Below are 19213 nucleotides of genomic sequence, written 5' to 3'. Positions count from 1 at the left end.
AATAGTTTGGAAAGTCCTTTTGTAGCTTGTGAGTTATGTGGAGATAATCATGCAAGTCATTAGTGTCCATGTTCAACAGAGACAATGCAATTAGTGAGAAACACACAGCAAAACAACCCCTAATCTAACACTTACAACCTAGGGTGGAAGAGTCATCCAAAATTTTCTTAGGCCAATAATCAAAGGGCATCATCCACTTCAAAGCCAAATACGCCTCTAGGATTCCAACAGGAAAATCAAGCACTTCTCTTTGAGAAGAAGCCAACTGTAGAAGACTTACTAAGGCAATATATGACCTAGGATGAGAGCATCATACAAAGTCAAACAACTCTTATTTAAAGTCAAGTAGCTTCACTTCGAGACCTTGAGACTCAGGTTGGGCAACTAGCAAATTTGTTAAACAACCGAACTTAATGAACATTGCCTAGTGATACAGAGGCCAATCTGAGGAGAAAAAGCAAGGAACATGTCAAGGCCTTCACATTGAGAAGTAGTAAGGAAGTTAACAATAGCCCACAAGAAGTTGCACAATAAAATAAATCTATGGAGAGTGAGATTCAGGGTTTAGAGTTTAGTGATCAATGTTAGGCAAAAGTGACTAAGGCAACTGCATTGCCACCACTTTCCCTCATCACTTCAAGAAGCAGCAAGAAGATATATTTAATTTCAGAAATTTATAGAGGTATTTAAAAAGCTTCACATCAACAATCCATTTGCAGAGGCATTAGAGCAAATGCCATCCTATGTGAAATTTCTAAAAGACATTTTATCAAGGAAAAGGAGATTAGGTGAGTTTGAGACAATGGCACTCACTGAGGAGTGCAGTGTAATCATTCAAAATAAGCTCCCTTGAAAACTTAAAGGCCTAGGCAATTTTACTATTCCCTACACAATTGGTGCTTTATTTTTTGCTAAAGCCTTGAGTGATCTATGGGCGAGCATTAATTTGATGCCATTGTCCATCTACAACAAGTTGGGTTTAGGGGAGATCAAGCCCACCACTATAACTCTTCAATTGGTAGATAGAAGTCTTACATATCTTAGAGGCATAGTGGAAGATGTGCTTGTGGAATTGGATAAATTCATATTTCCAATTGACTTTATAGTTTTTGACATGGAGAAAGGTAGAGAGGTTCTTATTATACCTGGGAGACCTTTCTTACGCATAACCAGAGCATTCATTGATGTTGAAAAGGGAGAACTTACCTTGCGAGTACAAGATCAAGAGGTAACATTTAATATCTTTCATGCTTTAAAATTCACTAAAGATCATGATGAGTGTTTTGTAGGTAGTGAGGTGGATAGAGTCACGAGGGAAGTTTTCATAGAAGCTCATCCTAATGATCCACTTGAAGTATCATTCATTTCTAAAGCTGAGCCTATTAATCATGAAATTGTAGAATGTGTCAATGCACTGAACGCTCGTTCTAGGGTATTGGGAGCTAGGTTTGAATTGTTAGATTTGACTTCCCTTTCATGCTCACCAGTGAAACCTTCAATTGAGGTCCACTTGAAGTTAGAACTCAAACCACTTCTAAAACACTTAAGGTATGCGTATCTTAGAGACTCATCTACTCTTCCAGGAAAAAAAGTTGCTGTGAGTTTTGAGAGAGCACAAAAAGGCATTGGGGAGGTTCATAGCAGATATCAAGGGGATAAGCCTTTCCATATGCATGCACAGAATTTTGATGGAGGATAATTATAGAGCCATTATCGAGCATCAACAGCGATTAAATCCAATCATGAAAGAAGTTGTCAAGAAGGAAATAATCAAGTGGCTAAATGCGGGCATCATTTATCCTATTTTAGATAGTGAGTGGGTAAGTCAAGTGCAATGCGTACTAAAGAAAGGAGGGATGATAGTGGTGGCGAGCGAGAATAATGAGCTCATTCCCACACAGATAGTCATTGGATGGAGAATATGCATGGATTACAAAAAGCTAAACAAGGCCACAAAGAAAGATCACTTTCCTTTACCTTTCATTGACAAGATGTTGGATAGATTAGTTGGAAGAGAATGTCATTGTTTCTTGGACGAATACTCAAGCTACAATCAGATTGCTATAGCACTAGAAGATCAAGAGAAAATGACATTCACATGTCCCTATGGTACTTTCGCATTTAGTCAAATGCCATTTGGGTTATGTAATGCGCCAACCATATTCCAACAATGCATGATGTCTATTTTTTCAAATATGGTGGAGAAAACCGAAAAGGTATTTACGGATGATTTCTCAGTAATTGGTAATAATTTTGATGAATGTTTACTTAATCTTGACAAAATATTGCAAAGGTGTGAGGAGACCAACTTGGTGCTGAATTGAGAGAAATGCCATTTTGTGGTACAAGAAGGTATTGTTTTGGGTCACAAGGTGTCGAGCAAAGGATTGGAGGTGGATAAAGCCAAGATTGAAACCATTGCGAAACTTCCGCCACCAACCTTGGTAAAAGGTATTTTGAGTTTTCTTGGTCATGCTAGTTTTTATTAGTGATTCATCAAGGATTTCTCTAAAATTGGTAAGCCCTTGTGCAATTTTTTAGAAAAAGACATCCCATTTAAATTTGATGATGCATATCATGCTACATTTACAAAATTGAAAACGAGATTGACAATTGGACCCATTATTGTAGTTTTTGATTGGTCACTCCCATTTATATATATATATAAAAGGAAGACCAACATGGGCAGCCGCCCATGTGGTCAGTAAAAAGAGTCAAAAGACTCTTTAATTAAATTGATGGAAGGGGGCCGGCCATGTGGAACAAAGGGGAAAGAAAGAAAGGTGTGAGGGGCCGGCCAAGTTGGAACAAAATGGAGAATAATATATATATATATAATTGAATAAGTAAAGTGAAGAAGACATAGAAGAAGAGAGAAGTCGGTTAGTGAAGAGAAGAAAAAGAAACAAGAAGAAGGCGTGAGCAAAAAGAGCAAAAAGAAACAAGAGAAGTTCGAGAGGTGAGGAAGAAAAGGAAGGTGGAAAAGCTGAGTTGAGGGGGGCGGTTTTGTTGCCATTTAGGGAAGAAAAGAGAGCTATTTTTTTGTCAATTTAAGGGGTGAGAGGAGCAACTTTTGCTGCTGATTTTGAAGGCTGAAAAGTGCAGTTTTTACTATTGATTTTGAAGGCTAAACGGTATGGTTTTAGTTGTTGATTTTGAAGGCTGAAAGGTGCGATTTGGTTGTTAATCTTTGTGGCTTTGGCTGTTAATTTTTGAAGGAGAATAGTGCAGTTAAGCTACTGATTTTTGAAGAGAAATAGAGCAGCTTAGCTGCTGATTTTGAAGTCAATATGAGCAGCTTTGGCTACTGAAAATTTTTGGTTGAAAGAAGCAAGAAATTATGGCCGACGGTGAGAGGGAGAGAGAGAGGAAGAAATTGTGGACAGCTTGTGCATGCGAGAAAAGAAAAAGAAAGACAAGCAAGGTATGGCTGAACGGTGAAAGAAAGAAAGAACAGAAAGGAAAAGAAAAGAAAAGAAAAAGAAAAAGAAAAAAAAAGAAAAAGAAAAAGTGGGCATGGCCCAATAAGATATTTTAGATGGTATTTGTTTACTCACTGGAATTATATAATCTCACCACCCTCCTTTCCACCCATTTCAGGCTCAGGATAGTCTATAGATAGCTGATTTCATCGAGGACCACCATTGGATTTGCATCCTCCAAACTGTAGGTTTTGATTGACATTTCGGGTAATGAATGTCTATTGAGAAGTCGCGGTGGTTGTCACGGGCTCAATGGGAGTTCCAGGTCATGACAACAAAGACCGTCAAGGTGAGTATGAGTTAGGGTTAATCTCTTTAGTTGTTGATAATGTCAAGTAATTAGATTTGTGAGTGTTTTATTATTGAGGTTGTTTATTCATTTTTAGTGTGACTAGAGTAGTGCAAATAATAGCCATTTAGTAGTAGTTGGAAGTTAGTTAGGGATGACTAGTAGAACTTAATTTAGGAAATAGCTTTCGGAATGGTATTAATGCGTAGTTGGGTTGATGGCGATGTTGTTGTGTGTGATAGGTTCCAACGAAACCCCACAACTCCATTCGGAACATTAATCGAAGTTAGAGCCCACCAAACATCAACAAAGACTGGTGAGTGAACTTGCATTCCAAAATGTTTTGGGAAGTATCCACATATTTAAATAAATCATTTGAAAGTTTCATTTGTTTTTGCTTTAAAAATATACTTGGGGAACAAGCCCTTGATGCAATGTTTTTATCTTGTGAAATGTGCAATATGAATAGTTCATGCGTTATCACATTATATTGATATGTGTATTATGCTTTGGATGCTCCTTTTGTGTGATAATGATGACCCAGCTATGTGCGGTGTGGGAGTGCACATGAGCTGATGATGACCCAGCATGTGCGGTGTGAGAGTGCACATGAGCTTATGATGACCCGGCTATGTGTGAGTAGGGAGTGCACATGAGTTAAGTGTGGCTGGAGGGTATGCATGACGATGTATGTATTTATATAAATGTTATAAAAAGTTTATGAAAATATTTGTGATTGTGTTGTATGTTGGCATTATTAATTGCTCCCAAATTGCTTTTCATTTTAGCCAGAAAATGGCTTTTTGATGTAACAAGACCCTTTTTAACTAAGTTGCTCTGTTTCTCACTGCAGCGAAATTCATTCTCGCTGCAGTGAGAAACTCTCAGGTTGGGTGGGGTTACACTGGCCTGGTTCCCGCTGCAGCTAGAAATTTGCTGAAGCTTCTTGCTACTGCGAGATTTATTCTCGACGCAGCGAGAAACTCTCTGGTGGTTCCAAGATTCTGTTGCAGTGCTTTCACTTCAATAAAGATTTTGACCACCCTTAAATCAGAACTGGGCAAAGTAGTAAACATCAAAGTTGTAACCCAGTCTCTTAGCTTTCTAATGACCTAAAAATCATGTCAATTGGACTTCTGTAGTGGGAGATATACTTGAAATTATGAAGTATATGCAAACTAAGAATGCCTTCTCATTGCAGCGAGAAAACCCTCTGTTTGTTTGTCTGGCTTGGTCATTGCTGAAATTTTCATTCTATTCAACTTTATGGTTCATCATGGGCTTTGTAACATTAAGGGATTAAACATTCAAAGTTTGAAATGAGGGGTTTTAACTAAAAATTTAGACTAAATTGCATGGTTTATCGTAAGTGCATCATGTTTTCTAAAACATTCCTTGTCATTGCTGGTTCCCTTCTTATGTTCACTCACTGAGTTTATACTCACTCTTTTAAATTGCATGTTTTTAGATTCATAGATAGTTGAGACTGAGACTAAGGCATCCACTTGCATTCACTCTTGGTAGGTATTATGGCATTCGATAGCCATACCCTCACCAAAGTCATTCCGCTAGTCGTTAGAAGTTTTTTATATGAGTACATGTACATTAAATGTAAATTGCTAGGAATCACTTTGCTAACGATGCATGTATAGTTTTGAATGATGGTGCCATTATGAGATGGCTATGAATAATCTTATTTCGAGATCATAAAAAATGTAAATTTTTGGTATTTATGTTGTATTATGAAAATACGTCTAGTTGCAAATTACAAATGGTGGTCTAGTAATGGTGATGAAAATTGATGGGATAGTGAACGGGATTATGTAAAGAGGCTTGCTGGGGCTTAGTGGGCTACATCCATGGGCCCATGTGTCGGTCATGGCCCAAAATTTGGGTCGTGACACCAATGTAGGGAAATTTAGTCTAAAGGCACTTGACATAAGGATCCCGATACACGGTGATGAATGTTGACATTTAAATATGTGTGTACATATGTATATGTGGAGTTGATTATGTGACCAACTAAAGTGAAGAATTATTCTTGGTGATTTGAGATTTGAACTCAATATGTTTAATAAGTTGTATAGATGATACAATGATAGGGGAATTCTATAAGAAATTGAGTTATGATGATATGGAAGAATTTTGGAACAATAGTCAAGGAAGGAATATCAAGAAATGGAATCTATAGTGTGGTGAAGCCATTCAAGATGGATTAATATGATTGAGATGTAACAATTAATGAAATTCTAAGACATATTTGTATTAGACTCTCCATAAGGCAATAGTGCAAAGGATGGAGAATAAATGGTGATGGCACTATAATGTGAGTATTTGGAGAAATTGATTAAGAAAGATAAAATTCAATTTTGTCAATGATGATCAAAAAAGTTCTAAGTCATAATAATGATAATATATTTTGAGACGTGAAGAATTAGAGTTTATGAAGAGAATTTGAAGTTGAATGAAAGGGCTTACAATTAAAGTTAAAGATCGACAAGAAAGTTACCTTTCCACATGATTTAAATTGCATCGGATTAAGAATGATGTAGAAGAGTAAACATTTGAACGTGCAATTAACAGAAAAATTAAAAAGATTGGAATTGCATAAATGCAAGATAAACATGAAGTATGAGGGAATGATTGAAAGATTCAACTTCCCCTAATGTTGTAAATAAGTATATGAATGAATAGGGCATGCTTATAATGCCATAAAGTTATGTAGCGGTCTATGGGGATAAGATGAATGAATTTCGAGAAGTTTGGCAAGATCAAAATAAAGATAAGGTAATTAGGTATACATAAGTAAGCATGATTTGTGATTGAAATCGGTATGATTGAGATTGAGATGTGTTTAAGGTTTGTAATGGAGTTAAAAACATACTTGGAATCTTAGTTATAAGAGAAAACAATTGTTGAAGGGTACTATTGTTTTCATTCAAAGATGATAAAAGGTATAAGTTACGTACCCTAACTTAGTAAAGTGTTCTAGTTGAATTGAAAGTAAACAAGGTGGATAAATCAAAACTCCCTATAAAGAAGGAAATGAAATATGATTATAGAGTGAGACTAATAAACCGATGCGAATGTGAATTCAGGGATGAATTATTTTTAAGTGGGGGAGACTGTAACACTTCGTACCCTCATATAGAAGTCACTATAACCTTATCGATAGGACGAGGGCAAAATGATGCTAATTTAAGGACTAAAGAGTGGTGATGGGTGAAAGGAAAATTTTGAAATAAAATATTAATTTTTGAATAAAATAATATTCAAATAATACCAATGTCAAATTGGTTATATTACACGAAGAATGTGTGATTTGTACAATTTGTCTAAGTGGGGGAGTGGAAGTAAGAAAAATTTCGAATAAAGGAAACTTTAGTGGGGCTCACGTGCCTTCAGTAAATTAAGTGAGAAAGAGTAAGTATATATTTAAATGTTATGGTGACACTTTGGCGGAGTATGAATTTGATATTTTATTTGTACAAGTTTAAAGGAAGAAAAATAGAAAAGAATTAAAATAAAGGAATGATGGGAGGACCTAATTAAAAAGAATAAGTAGTTGAGGGGTGGAATTGTAAATAATGAAAAGTTAAGAGAATATTTGATGTATATATTTGTATTATGGAAAGCAAGATGAAATTCAAGTAGGATGCAAGTGAGATTGCCTAGCTTGATGGAATTTGCATGTGAAGTTATTATTAAATGCAAATGATTGCATGTAAAAAGGATAAAGCTTAGTGAGGGACATGTGGGACCTCCACCATGTGAAAGTTGACAAAGAGAAAAAGAACAAAGAGTATTTAATTGAAAGAAAACCATGGTTTGGCAAAGATAGCCCATGTCAAACAAAGTAAGATTGGTAATGTGACTTGACAAGAAAAGGGCATAATCATCACATTTAATGCAAAGAAAATAAAATAAAGAAATTTGAGTTGATGGACCAACTTAGGAGAATCCACCCATATTAGTGAAAAAGTAAGATTTCAAGGCTTTTTGCCTTGTAATATCTACCTACATAAAAGAAAAAGAAAAATGCCAAAAGCTAACAAGCCTTGGGCAATCCGCCCATGAAAGAAATGGAAAGAAAATGGGGAATGAGAGCCATTTCAAGGATTTTGCCTTGCGAGATCCACCCATAACATAGAAAAATGGGTTGGAAGCTCATTTTTACTTTGTTTTGTCCACCACTTGAGAGAAAGAGAGAAAAGAGATGAAAAAAGACATGCAAGAAAAGTGCTTGGCTACTCCATTTCCCTTAGTACCTGTGAGCTTATTTCTTGCCATTTTTCTATCATCAAGCTTCATTGCTCCAAGAAACAGCAAGGAAGAAAGTGTGAATGATTCATGGGTTCAAGGAAAGTTTAGGTGAGTAAAGTTGAGTTTAATCTATGAATTTCTTAAGGAATTGAATTGTGATTGTGTGAAAATGTTTGTAGCCGCAAAAAGAACACCGTGTGGGTGCCAAGAAACCCATGCATGTTAGTGATTCGCAAAGAATCTAAGATTACACTACTAAGGAGCTTGAGATTTCTTGGTTTTAGCTCAAGTTATATTATTGAGAAAGTTAAGACGAATTGTGGCTTATCCCTTGATTGTTCATTCTATATGACTTGGTTTAGGAAGAATGCTTATACTAGTTGTGAGATTTGATGTTGTGAGAATGTAATGTCTTGAAGAAAGTAAAGGATAAAGGATTATGCATGTAAAGACTTGAGAATTCTTGGTAAAGTTGCTGCCCATATGTAATTGTGTGTGAGCATGAGATTAATTTTGAAATAAGGATGACCATAGCATGAATTGAACTACTAGAATAATGATTAGTTCTTGAATGAGAGTAGAGAACAAAGAATAACTATAAAAGCATTAAGCTAGTGAGGGCAGCAATTGTGAGATAGACCAAATTGTAAAATCGTTAAGTATCTTGAGTTTAATTGTTGCCAAGAAATTGATAATTGAAGAATAATTGCCATGGTGGTGTATTGGAGGAGGTGATGGGTGACCGGCAAGTAAAATTAGTGAGAGACACACCCGAATCAGTAACAAAGTAACATCTCCCTATTGTGAGGTGAGTAGGGGTGTCTATTTCAAAATTTCCATAAACTATATATCGATATACGCTTAATAGACGTGTTGGTTTTTTTTAAATGTAGTTGTGGACAAAATGTGTTGTAAGCTTCAATAGGCAATTTTTAACTGGATTTGCAATTAAATTATACTGTTATTATGGACAACATGAGTTGGTAGAATGCTAGGCACTTGTGGATGCCATGGTTTTTGGAAATGTTTTGTATATATATATACTAGATATGTAAAGGGTTTTAGAAATCGAGAAACGAGCTCTTTACCACGGTTTACGTCAAAATGTGCCTTAGTTGTTTTGGTTATGTGCATTCATGAATAATTTACATATATTCACCATGCAGATTTGATATTTAAACCTCATGCAAAGGTTTTACATTATAAGGTCTTGCAAATGAGTTTATCATGTTACCATGATTGTTATTTTAGGAATAGATTTAAAATGAGCTTTTGAGAACCCAATTTGCTTTTAAATGGTTTTGTCAAACCGAGAGATTCGAGATTAGACCGAATGTCACATTGAAATAGTGTGACTCTTATGCACAAGTGAGCTCTAGTTGGAGAACCTTTAGGACGTCGACGGGCTATTAGACGTGGCTAGGCCACGATCTATGATATATATATATATGGCAAGGCCATGGGTTGATATACGTGGCTAGGCCATGAGTTGATATACGTGGTTGCGACCACATGATTTCTCCAATGTCGGCCAACATCGTCGAGATTGCCCTGGTTGTGAGAATTTGGTGGAAGGGGGCCTCTTGGATGTTATTACATGGAAGCAGGTCCACGAGTTGATTATTACTATTACCTACTCGAGAGTGATGTCACTTTGGGTTTTCAAACATGAATTCTTTCGCATGGTGAGAAATACAAGTTTTTTCACAGCTCCTTTATTTATACGATGATTTTGTGTTTAATACCTTGAGGATGAGATGGTTTATAAGTGTCACAACCTAAATATCGGGCCATGACCGACTCATGGGACCAATGGGCATAGCCCACTAAGCCCAAGCAAGCCTTTTTATACAAACCCGATCATCATTCCCAACCATCATTTCTAAAACCACATATTGAAATTCTGAACTAAAAATATTTCAGTAATATTCTATAGTGACCCAAAACTCACAATTTTATTATGTCAAAATAATGTCACCTATTTGCCAACTCATAGTGGCATCAGTGATCAAATATACATAATTGACTTATAATATGGATCTTAGCGGATTACATTACATATACGTGTTCACAGGTAACACACCTTTAACCGTCAGCGAAGTGACCGTGGGTGAAGGTACAACTACTGAGATACCATAGTACCTACCAAGAAGGTGAGCATATGTGGACAACTCAATCAATGTCCCAATTGCCTCTAAATCTGAAAACATGAAGTTTAAAATCGTGAGTATAAAACTCAGTGAGTGAACATAAGAAGGGAACATGCAATCGATAGAAGGAATTTGGAAATCATGATGCACTTGTTTCAAAAACAATGCAATTGATTTAATTTCTCACTAAAAACCCCTCATTTCAAACTTTGATAAATAACCTCATAGTGTTGAAAAAACCCATGATCAATCCATGAAGTTAAATGGGTGAAAAATAGGTCAAAATCAAGCAAGGTAGTAAGCATGGCAGCAAGTTTCTCGCTGCAACGAGAAACAGTCTTAGTTTGCATATGTTTTAGTTTTTCTATCATATCTCCCACTAAAGAAATCCAATTGACCTAATTTTTGAACCATTAGAAAGATAACAGCCAAGTCTACAACTTTTATGTTTACCACTTTTCCAGTTCGGGCAGGAAGGTGGTCAAAATCTTGATCAAAGTGAAAGCATTGCACCAGAACTCGAGAGTTTCTCATTGCAGAATCAGGCCAGTGTGACCCCCAAAACCCGAGAGTTTCTTGCTGCAGCGAAAATGAATCTCATTGCAGCAAGAAATAGAACATTTTAATTGAAATGGGTCTTGTTACATCAAAAGCCATTTTCATGTTGAAATGAAAAGCAATTTGAGAGCAATTAACAATGCCAACTTGCAACACAATCACAAATATTTTCATAACTTTCTATAACACACACATATATATACATATGCATTCATCATCATGTGTGCACTCCCTACTCGCACACTTCAACATCATCATGTGTGCACTCCCTACTCGCACACTTTAACATCATCATGTGTGCACTCCCTACTCACACACTTCAACATCTTCACACAACAATATTCATTAATGCACAATGTATATTCATATACATACATACCAACATAATATAGGAGCACATGGATTCATCCTTTTACACATTTCACATTTTCACAACGTTAAAGCATTTTATCAAGGGCTTGTTCCCCAGCACACATTTTTAAACAAAGGTTGGATAAAATCATTCAAATGTTTCATCCAATTACATTTACATCTCCCAAAGCAAACTTTGAAATGCAAGTTCACTCACCGGTCTTGTTGATTCTTTTGCTTGACTCTAACCTCAACTAATACTCCAAATGGACATGTGAGGCCTTGTTGGAACCTATACACACACAACATCACAACCAACCCAAATTGGCATTAATATAATCCAAAAGCTCTTTCCTAATCAAGTTCCACTAGTTATTCCTAACTAGCTTCCAGTTGCCATTATATGGCTAGTTATTCACACTACTATAGTCACCCTAAGAGTGAATAAACAACCTCAATGATAAAACACTCACAAACCTCATTGTTAGCCATTATCAACAACTAAAGAAATTTAACCTTAACTTATACTCACCTTGATGGTCTTTGTCGTTGAATTCTCTTTCAAAATTCTTCAAGCTAACAAGGGAAATCACTCTCTCTCTCTCTACATGTCCAACTAGTGAGAAGAAGATGGAAGTAAGACTTTTTAAGGGTTTCAAGGTGAAAAAGTGAAAGAGCATAAAAGGTTCTATGAAAAAGTGCTCAAAAGCATGAAATTGAAGCTAGAGAGAGAAAGTTATGGAAGCTTTAAGGGAGGCTCCCATGGAGATGAAGAAACATGAGAGGGAAAAGGAAAAAGACTATTATGGGAGGCTTCTCACTATAAAAGAGGACCTTGGGGAACCTTGGGTTGGTTGTTGGAGGGGCTGAGAGAATGGGCAAAATGCTGGAGAGCTGGGAAACTAGAGGCTCTAGTGAGTGTTAGCCAAGGCTGCTGGGTTAGGGTGCTAAGGCACACTGTGTAGCTGGCTTAGGCCACCCTTGTTCATTTGTATCTTTGGTGTAAATACAAATACCCCTTTTCCTACTTGCTTTTTGGCTACTTGTGTGCCTTTTTTATTGAGTGTTCATTGCCTCAATTAAGTGAGCATGTGGGTAGGATAAGATGTTTGAGAGTAACGTGCGGCCAAATGAGGGGCTACTAGAGGTGGTGCTCTCTAGGCAAAGGCTTGACATGGGAGTGTCCCAAGTGTAAGGATCCGAGGCTTAACGAGTAGGGCTCAGCTAACTGAGCATGCCGGTGTTAGAAATTTTGCTTCCGCAATAACGATCTCGTCAAGGGAGAGCATCCTTAATTGGGTAAGGCTGGCTTAGCAACTGAAGTGACCTAGGAAAGAGTGTTAAGAGAAAAGCCCTATGACACAAGTAGCGTAAGAAAGGCTTCTAAACATGCTACAATGTTTTGAGTATAACTCGAGCGACAAAACTCTAATCGACATGATTCTTAGACAACAGAAAGCTAAGAAGAAGAACTACAACGTTTATGTCTAGCACTTCACCTAGTTTACAAGGATCATGTTAAAAAATGTGTAGGATGTTGACTGACTGTAACAAACTACAGTTAGTGTTGACAAAAGCTTGGGTGCCTAGAGGTCGAATGCACTATCTAGCATGTTAAAACAAGCCACAAAACAGAACCTTGGGCTCGCAGGCACCGACATGTAATTCTGCACATTTTTGGCTATTCGATTTCACATCAAATGGCCATCAAAAGGGGTATATATATATATATATAATCATTTTTTAGGCCTGAAGAAGAGCATCTTGAGGAGCAACTTCAGAAGCATAAAGGAGCTTTCCACAAGGAGTAAAGAAGAGGAAAAATCTCGACGAAAACCTTGACAAAGTTACACCAAAAGAGGTTTCTCTCACTAGCTTTATTATTCTCTTTCTAAATTTCCTTGTATAAATGCTAAGTTTTGCTGAAATTTTATTGTAGGCTGTTTGAAATGTTAAGCTAAACTTTCTTTTCTAGGATTATGGTGGATATTAATGTATAGTTTGGTTGCTTAATTGACTATTACTTGTTTTTATGGAATATTTAGTGTATATTCAAATCTACACTTATTTCCCATTTTAGTGACTGATCACCAATAGAATGTGTATGGGTTTTCAGATAATGCTTGACAAAGTTGGTCTAAAAAGACCATGGTTTAGGTAGTATATGATAATTGCAATTAGGAATTAATTGGATGATTTGTTAATAGAGTAGACATACATCTATTAACCATTTACAATCAATTTATAGGACCTATGCTTAAGGAACTTAGCTTAATTAATTAGCTATAGACATATAGAGAATTAAGTTAAGTTAGGCCATTGTACAATATCTCGACAGAGAATCGTACATGCCTAAGGATCCTAGGCTAGCATTAGTTTTCCGTAAAAGTAGGTAATTAGTCAATCTTAAATCCAAATGAAGCATTAATTTAAACCACAATTCTAGGTATTTCCCCACTGTTCTCGAAGTCAATTTACTTGCAATTTTTTTTAGCTTAGTTCACTAGTTACCCTTGCTACTTTAATTTTCATTTTCAATTAATTTCCAAGCTAGATTTCCTTGGATAAGATTAGCTTGCCCAATTTTAGTAATTAGCAAGAATTTAGATACAACACCTTGTGGAGATGATAACTCACTCACTACTATATTACTTGTTGACCATGTGCACTTGCATGATGCCTTGATAATTTAATAAAGTTTTAAAGCAAATTGTCTTGATAAATTAGCAAGCGCAACTATTGTTTATCTGCACATGGTATACAAAAAAGAGTGAGTCATCTAATACTCAATGAGATGCGGATGCTAACGGGGCATAATAAATCATAGGTGAATATTCGTAATATGGAGACACATTTGTTATATAACATACATAGAAATTTATCAAACATCTCCAAAATACAAGTGCGAGGATCCTATTAATATCCTACATGCACATCACACCATGCTCGTTGGAATCATATTTCAATGACTCACTCATATTCGTTAATTGATCAAACATGTGTTTCCAAAATACAACATAATAATCAAAGCTTACTATCATAAACCGTCATTAACTAGGCTTCATAGGCTCACTCCAGCTGTTGAGAATAGCCTCAAACTCAATATATATGATTTGCTTCCCTCGAAACTTTTTATCAAATGTTAACCACATTTCAATTATACAATGACCAACACATTTCAGTTAGATATCAATACCCACATATTCACATATTATATCAACATAATCAAACAAATCAATGAGTGGTCCTCCCCTAGACATAGTCAAATCATGCATGGTGGCCAGTTGGTGGAGAAACAAATCACGCCCATTCTTCAATCAACTAAAGGAAGACAAGTCACGTGTGTGTCAAAACAACGGGTGAAGAATCAAATCATGCCTAACTTTGAAGCAGTTGGTGGAGAATCACATCATCGATCGGTGTAATCTCTCGATGGTTGGCATCGCTTGGAGTAATCTCCCATATAGGGGATCGCCTGGAGTAATCTACCAACTGGCGACATCATGGCACTGTAGGTGGGAATCAACGATGGGACTAAACCACAGTCCCTGTTTACCACCATCCCTGCATGCACACACACATAGTCACATGGTAACGAGAACCACTCAACCTATAGTCAAGTCAATGTCTAAAATTCTCCCATTGGACGAAACATCTTCAAATCTATGGGTATTTAATACCACTAATCATCTGTGTACCATAATTCATGTCAGTCATCACAACTCAATAACCGCATATGCATTAGTTGTTTCACATCAACTATACATAAGTTCGTACATATTGATCTTGTATGAACACAAAAATTCTCCAACAATCTATTCGTTATATGCCATAGTCTCCAAATACATATTATGATCTCAAATACAATTGCACAACCTAGTTCCCATAATGTATCACAAATATTAGTTCAATTTTCCTTAAATCAATAATTTAACATAGTAAGTTCCTCCAACATATATCACATAAATCCACATATGCATAACAAACTCCATAAACATTATTGCTATGTATCCTTCATTTCATTGATCATATATAATCCCAAGTAGTAATCTTATGGTTGGGAGAACTAGGAACACAAAGCATACATGCCATCATGTGGCCTTTAACATAATGCACACACATTTATATGAATATATATTCATATTAACTCATATTAGTAACATGCATCATCATAGATGTCTAACAGCTCATGTTTCCCAATTACAATCACAAACAAAGTACATACACATACACACATTTGAGTACTACAATAGCCTAGGCAAACTCATCTGAGCATGAACACATTTGATAGGTACCATGGTAGTGCATATTATCATGGGTGATGGATCACATGCATTTCAAAACATAAAAACCCCACTTACCTCTTTTGGTGGGAATTCTTACCAATTACCAATCCCTTTTCCTTTAGCTTAAGTTCAACTCTGCCAAAGGATTTTTAGCTAGCTTGATTCACTATTTCCTTAGCCTTTAATGATTTAATGCCTCGGATCCTAGTGCCATTTTCTTACACACTTTTACTCCTCATTTTCAAGCTTCAACTGTACTAGCTCAATCAATCACTATCAATACACATAATACAATTTCTTAGTATAATCTATAATGCCAACTTATCTAAACATTTAGCCAGTAGTTAATGTAGTTATTAAATTCTAAATATCAATTCGTTTTCTCAACTCTGATCAATGTTTGTGCCTCAGGTTAAACAAGGCTCTTAATGTAAGTTTCTTGTCACTTTTTCAAAACCCTTGTAATAATTTATAAATTCAACATTGTAAGTATAAAGGCACATGCATATTTTTCTACAACCCATGGCTAACTAAAAGTAATCTACCATAAAATGGATTTCAATCGCCTTACCTCATTGATGGTTAAGCTTATGCAAAGCTTAGCTTAGTCACTTCTTCAAATCGGGTAACCAAATCTGCCACAACAACGTAAAAGCCATAATTTTTTGTGACATTGTAACACTAGACTCATATCAAGTACCAAACAATCCGATTATATTAACCCCATTAAATTCTCATCAACCTTATATACTCATCAGTAAAATTTCATTCATAGCCACAATTCGTCTTTAGTAGCTTAATATCCTAATTTAGTTAACATCCCAAAGGATGAGGTGTTACAATAGCATAAGTGGTTAGAAGTACCAAAAGATTATGATTGAACCATACTCTACCACCCTAGCAAGGTAAATGTAGTGGCGGATGCCTTGAGCCAAAAATTGATGGCGAGTTTAGCACATGTGATAGTGGAAAGGAGATCATTGGTGTAGAGTTTGTATGATTTGTGCAACTGTGGATACACTTTGAGGTTAATGATTCAGATGCCTTGTTAGCCCACTTTAGAGTCTAACTAATGGATTTGAATCAAACTAGAGATGCTCAGAATTGAGATGATTTTCTAGCAAAAATCTTTGCAGATATGAGCGAAGAAAAGCTCAAGATTTTATTATTGGCACTAATGGTTTACTTCGATATCACTTGTGAGTTTACGTGCTGAATTTGGATGGTTTAAGAGACAAAATACTAGAAGAGGCTCATGTTGCAGCCTTTGCCATAATCTTATGAGCCACTAAGGTGTATCATGACTTGAATTCTATTTATTGGTGGCCGAGGTTGAAAGGAGCCATAGTTGAGTATGTCTCCAAAGTGTTTGGTTTATCAATAAGTGAAAGTTGAACATCAAAGGCCTTCAACGCTGCTACAATCAATATTGCAACTCGAATGGAAATAGGAACATGTAGCAATAGACTTTCTGATGGGTTTACCTTGAACTAAAGAAGGCTATATTTCCATTTGGGTTATAATTGATTGGCTAACTAAATTAGCTCATTTTCTGTTGATCAAGACCAAATTTATAGTAGCTCAATACGCTTGAATTTATATTGATGAGATTGTAAGGTTGCATGGTGTTTGGATAACCATAATGTCTAATAGAGGATTGCATTTTACTAATTAGTTTTGGACAAGGTTGCACGAAGCCTTAGGCACAAGATTCAATTTTAGTATGGCCTTACATCCACAAATGGACGATCAATGTAAGCGCATAATTCAGACACTAGAGGATATGTTAGAAGCAATCATTCTTAACTTTGGAGTCTCTTGGAATTATTAGTTACCGTTGGTTGAGTTTGCGAATAACAATAGCTTTCAAGCCATCATTCTAATGGCACCATATGAAACTTTATATGGTCAAAGATGTATGTCACCTGTGGGATGGCTTAAAATTTGAGAAAAGAAGCTCTTTGGATTGAAGATGGATCAAGAAGTTGAAAGAGGTGTTAATATAATCTAAGAAAGAATGTTATCAACTTAAAGTCAACAAAAATCATATGTCAACGATAGGTGAAAGCCTTTCAAATTTGGAATCAGATATTATGTGTTCTTAAAGGTTTTGCTAATTAAAGTAGTTAGGAGATTCGACAAAAGAGGGAAATTAAGCCCTTGATACATCAAACCCTTTGAGGTTTTGAAACGTGTTGACACAGTTGCTTACCACTTGGCACTATCGCCAAATTTGTTCGATGTTCGTCTGATTTTCCATATATCCATGCTTAGGAAATATGTTCCCAATCTTTTGCATGTGATCCAATACGATGAAGTCTAGTTGCAAGACAGACTTACTTATGAGGAGTAGCTAGTAGCCATACTAGATCGTCAAGTAAAATGACTTCACTCTAAGGACATTGTTTGGTGAAGGTGTTATGGCAAGCCATTCCATTGAAGAAGGAACATGGGAACTTGAGGAGGAAATGCAAGCAAAATATCCCATCTCTTCGAGGCTTAAAAATATGACTTAGTTTTGGTGTTTGAATGAAATTCAAGGATGAATTTTTATAGGGAAGGGAGGATGTAACAATCCTAGTTTTGATTGTGGATTATGTCTAATGTTGGCAAAGTTATTTGGTGGGTTAAATTGAACTTTGGTGTATACTTTTTTGGACTTATGAAAATGACTATGCTTTTAGAAATTTACATAAAATTTTGGCATATTTAAGGACATTTGATGTGTTGATTGTGTGCTTGGAATATGAGGTTATGAATTATGATACTTATCAAAATTTTAAAGTAATGTAATGGAACTAGTATATCTTGGAATTTGATGAATATTGTACTATGGTTTGAGTATATGAATTGAAGTTATGAGTTATATGGTTAATTAAAGTGTGATTTAAGTAGGAAATGGTTGTCAACTTTGGAATTTCGACTTAGAAACTTTGGAGACTTGAAAACATACAATCTAGAGAAAATGTATTGATACATTCAATGATGTATTGATACATTCCTTGTAGAAAGAACATAAAAAGGCATTTTGTTAATTTCTATCGATACATTCAAGAATGTATTGATAGATTTGAATTACGGAAAATTTTATGTGATTTCTATCAATACATTGTCCAAATGTATCGATAGATTTGAAGAAGGGAGCATTCTATGTAAATTCTAGTGATACAATGTCTAAAATGTATCGATAAATTTGAAATAGGAACATTCTATGAAATATGTATCGATAGATTTCCCTAATCTACTGATAGATTTCAGCCAAAGAGCATTCTGTTTGATTTAAATCAATGCATTGCCTCATGTATCAATAGATTTAAGAGAAATTTACGAAAATGTATTGATACATTTACAAATGTTTCGATACATGCATGTAAATTTGCAAAAAAAAAAAAAAGACCTTAGGCATTCTACCCATTTGACACAAAGGGAAAATAAGACTTTCTCCCATTACTTTTCAACCATCATCACCCCCATTGATTCTTAGAGCTGAATTAAGGTTATTTAGAGTGTAGGAAACGTAAAGGGAGGTAAGATTAAGCTTCTTAGTTACTTGGTTTACATTTTAATTAAAATATAAGTGGAAATTGGTTTGTTGTTTCTACTCAGCTGGGATTTCCCTTGAGCTACTAGAATCTTATAGTTTTGAAGGCTTAGAACAGCTGTTCAGGTAAAAGTTTACCATTTGAAATGTTGGAAACCATAATGAAAGTACAATTAGCTTTTCTAATCGATTGTATTCTGATTTAATTGGTTTATAATCTTGGGTTTTGTTTTTGATTTAATTGAAGTACACATTCCTTGAGATATGGATTTGGGAGGTTTCAAATGGTTAAA

The 19213-nt window shown here is 35.7% G+C and overlaps 1 protein-coding gene across 1 annotated transcript; it reads left to right on the top strand.

Annotated features, from left to right (window-relative positions):
- Window positions 950-1699, top strand: LOC108661390. Its single transcript, XM_018117809.1, has one exon. The coding sequence runs from the start codon at window positions 950-952 to the stop codon at window positions 1697-1699; it is 750 nt and encodes a 249-aa protein (XP_017973298.1).

This window comes from Theobroma cacao, chromosome 1 (genome assembly GCF_000208745.1).
Source record: "Theobroma cacao cultivar B97-61/B2 chromosome 1, Criollo_cocoa_genome_V2, whole genome shotgun sequence".
Lineage (NCBI taxonomy): Eukaryota > Viridiplantae > Streptophyta > Magnoliopsida > Malvales > Malvaceae > Theobroma > Theobroma cacao.
Note: the sequence above shows the minus strand (reverse complement) of the source record. Positions and strands in the feature narration are given on the sequence as shown.

Excerpts from the sequence above, each read along its gene's own strand:
- LOC108661390 (XM_018117809.1), top strand. The coding sequence starts at position 950 with ATGCCATTGTCCATCTACAACAAGTTGGGTTTAGGGGAGATCAAGCCC.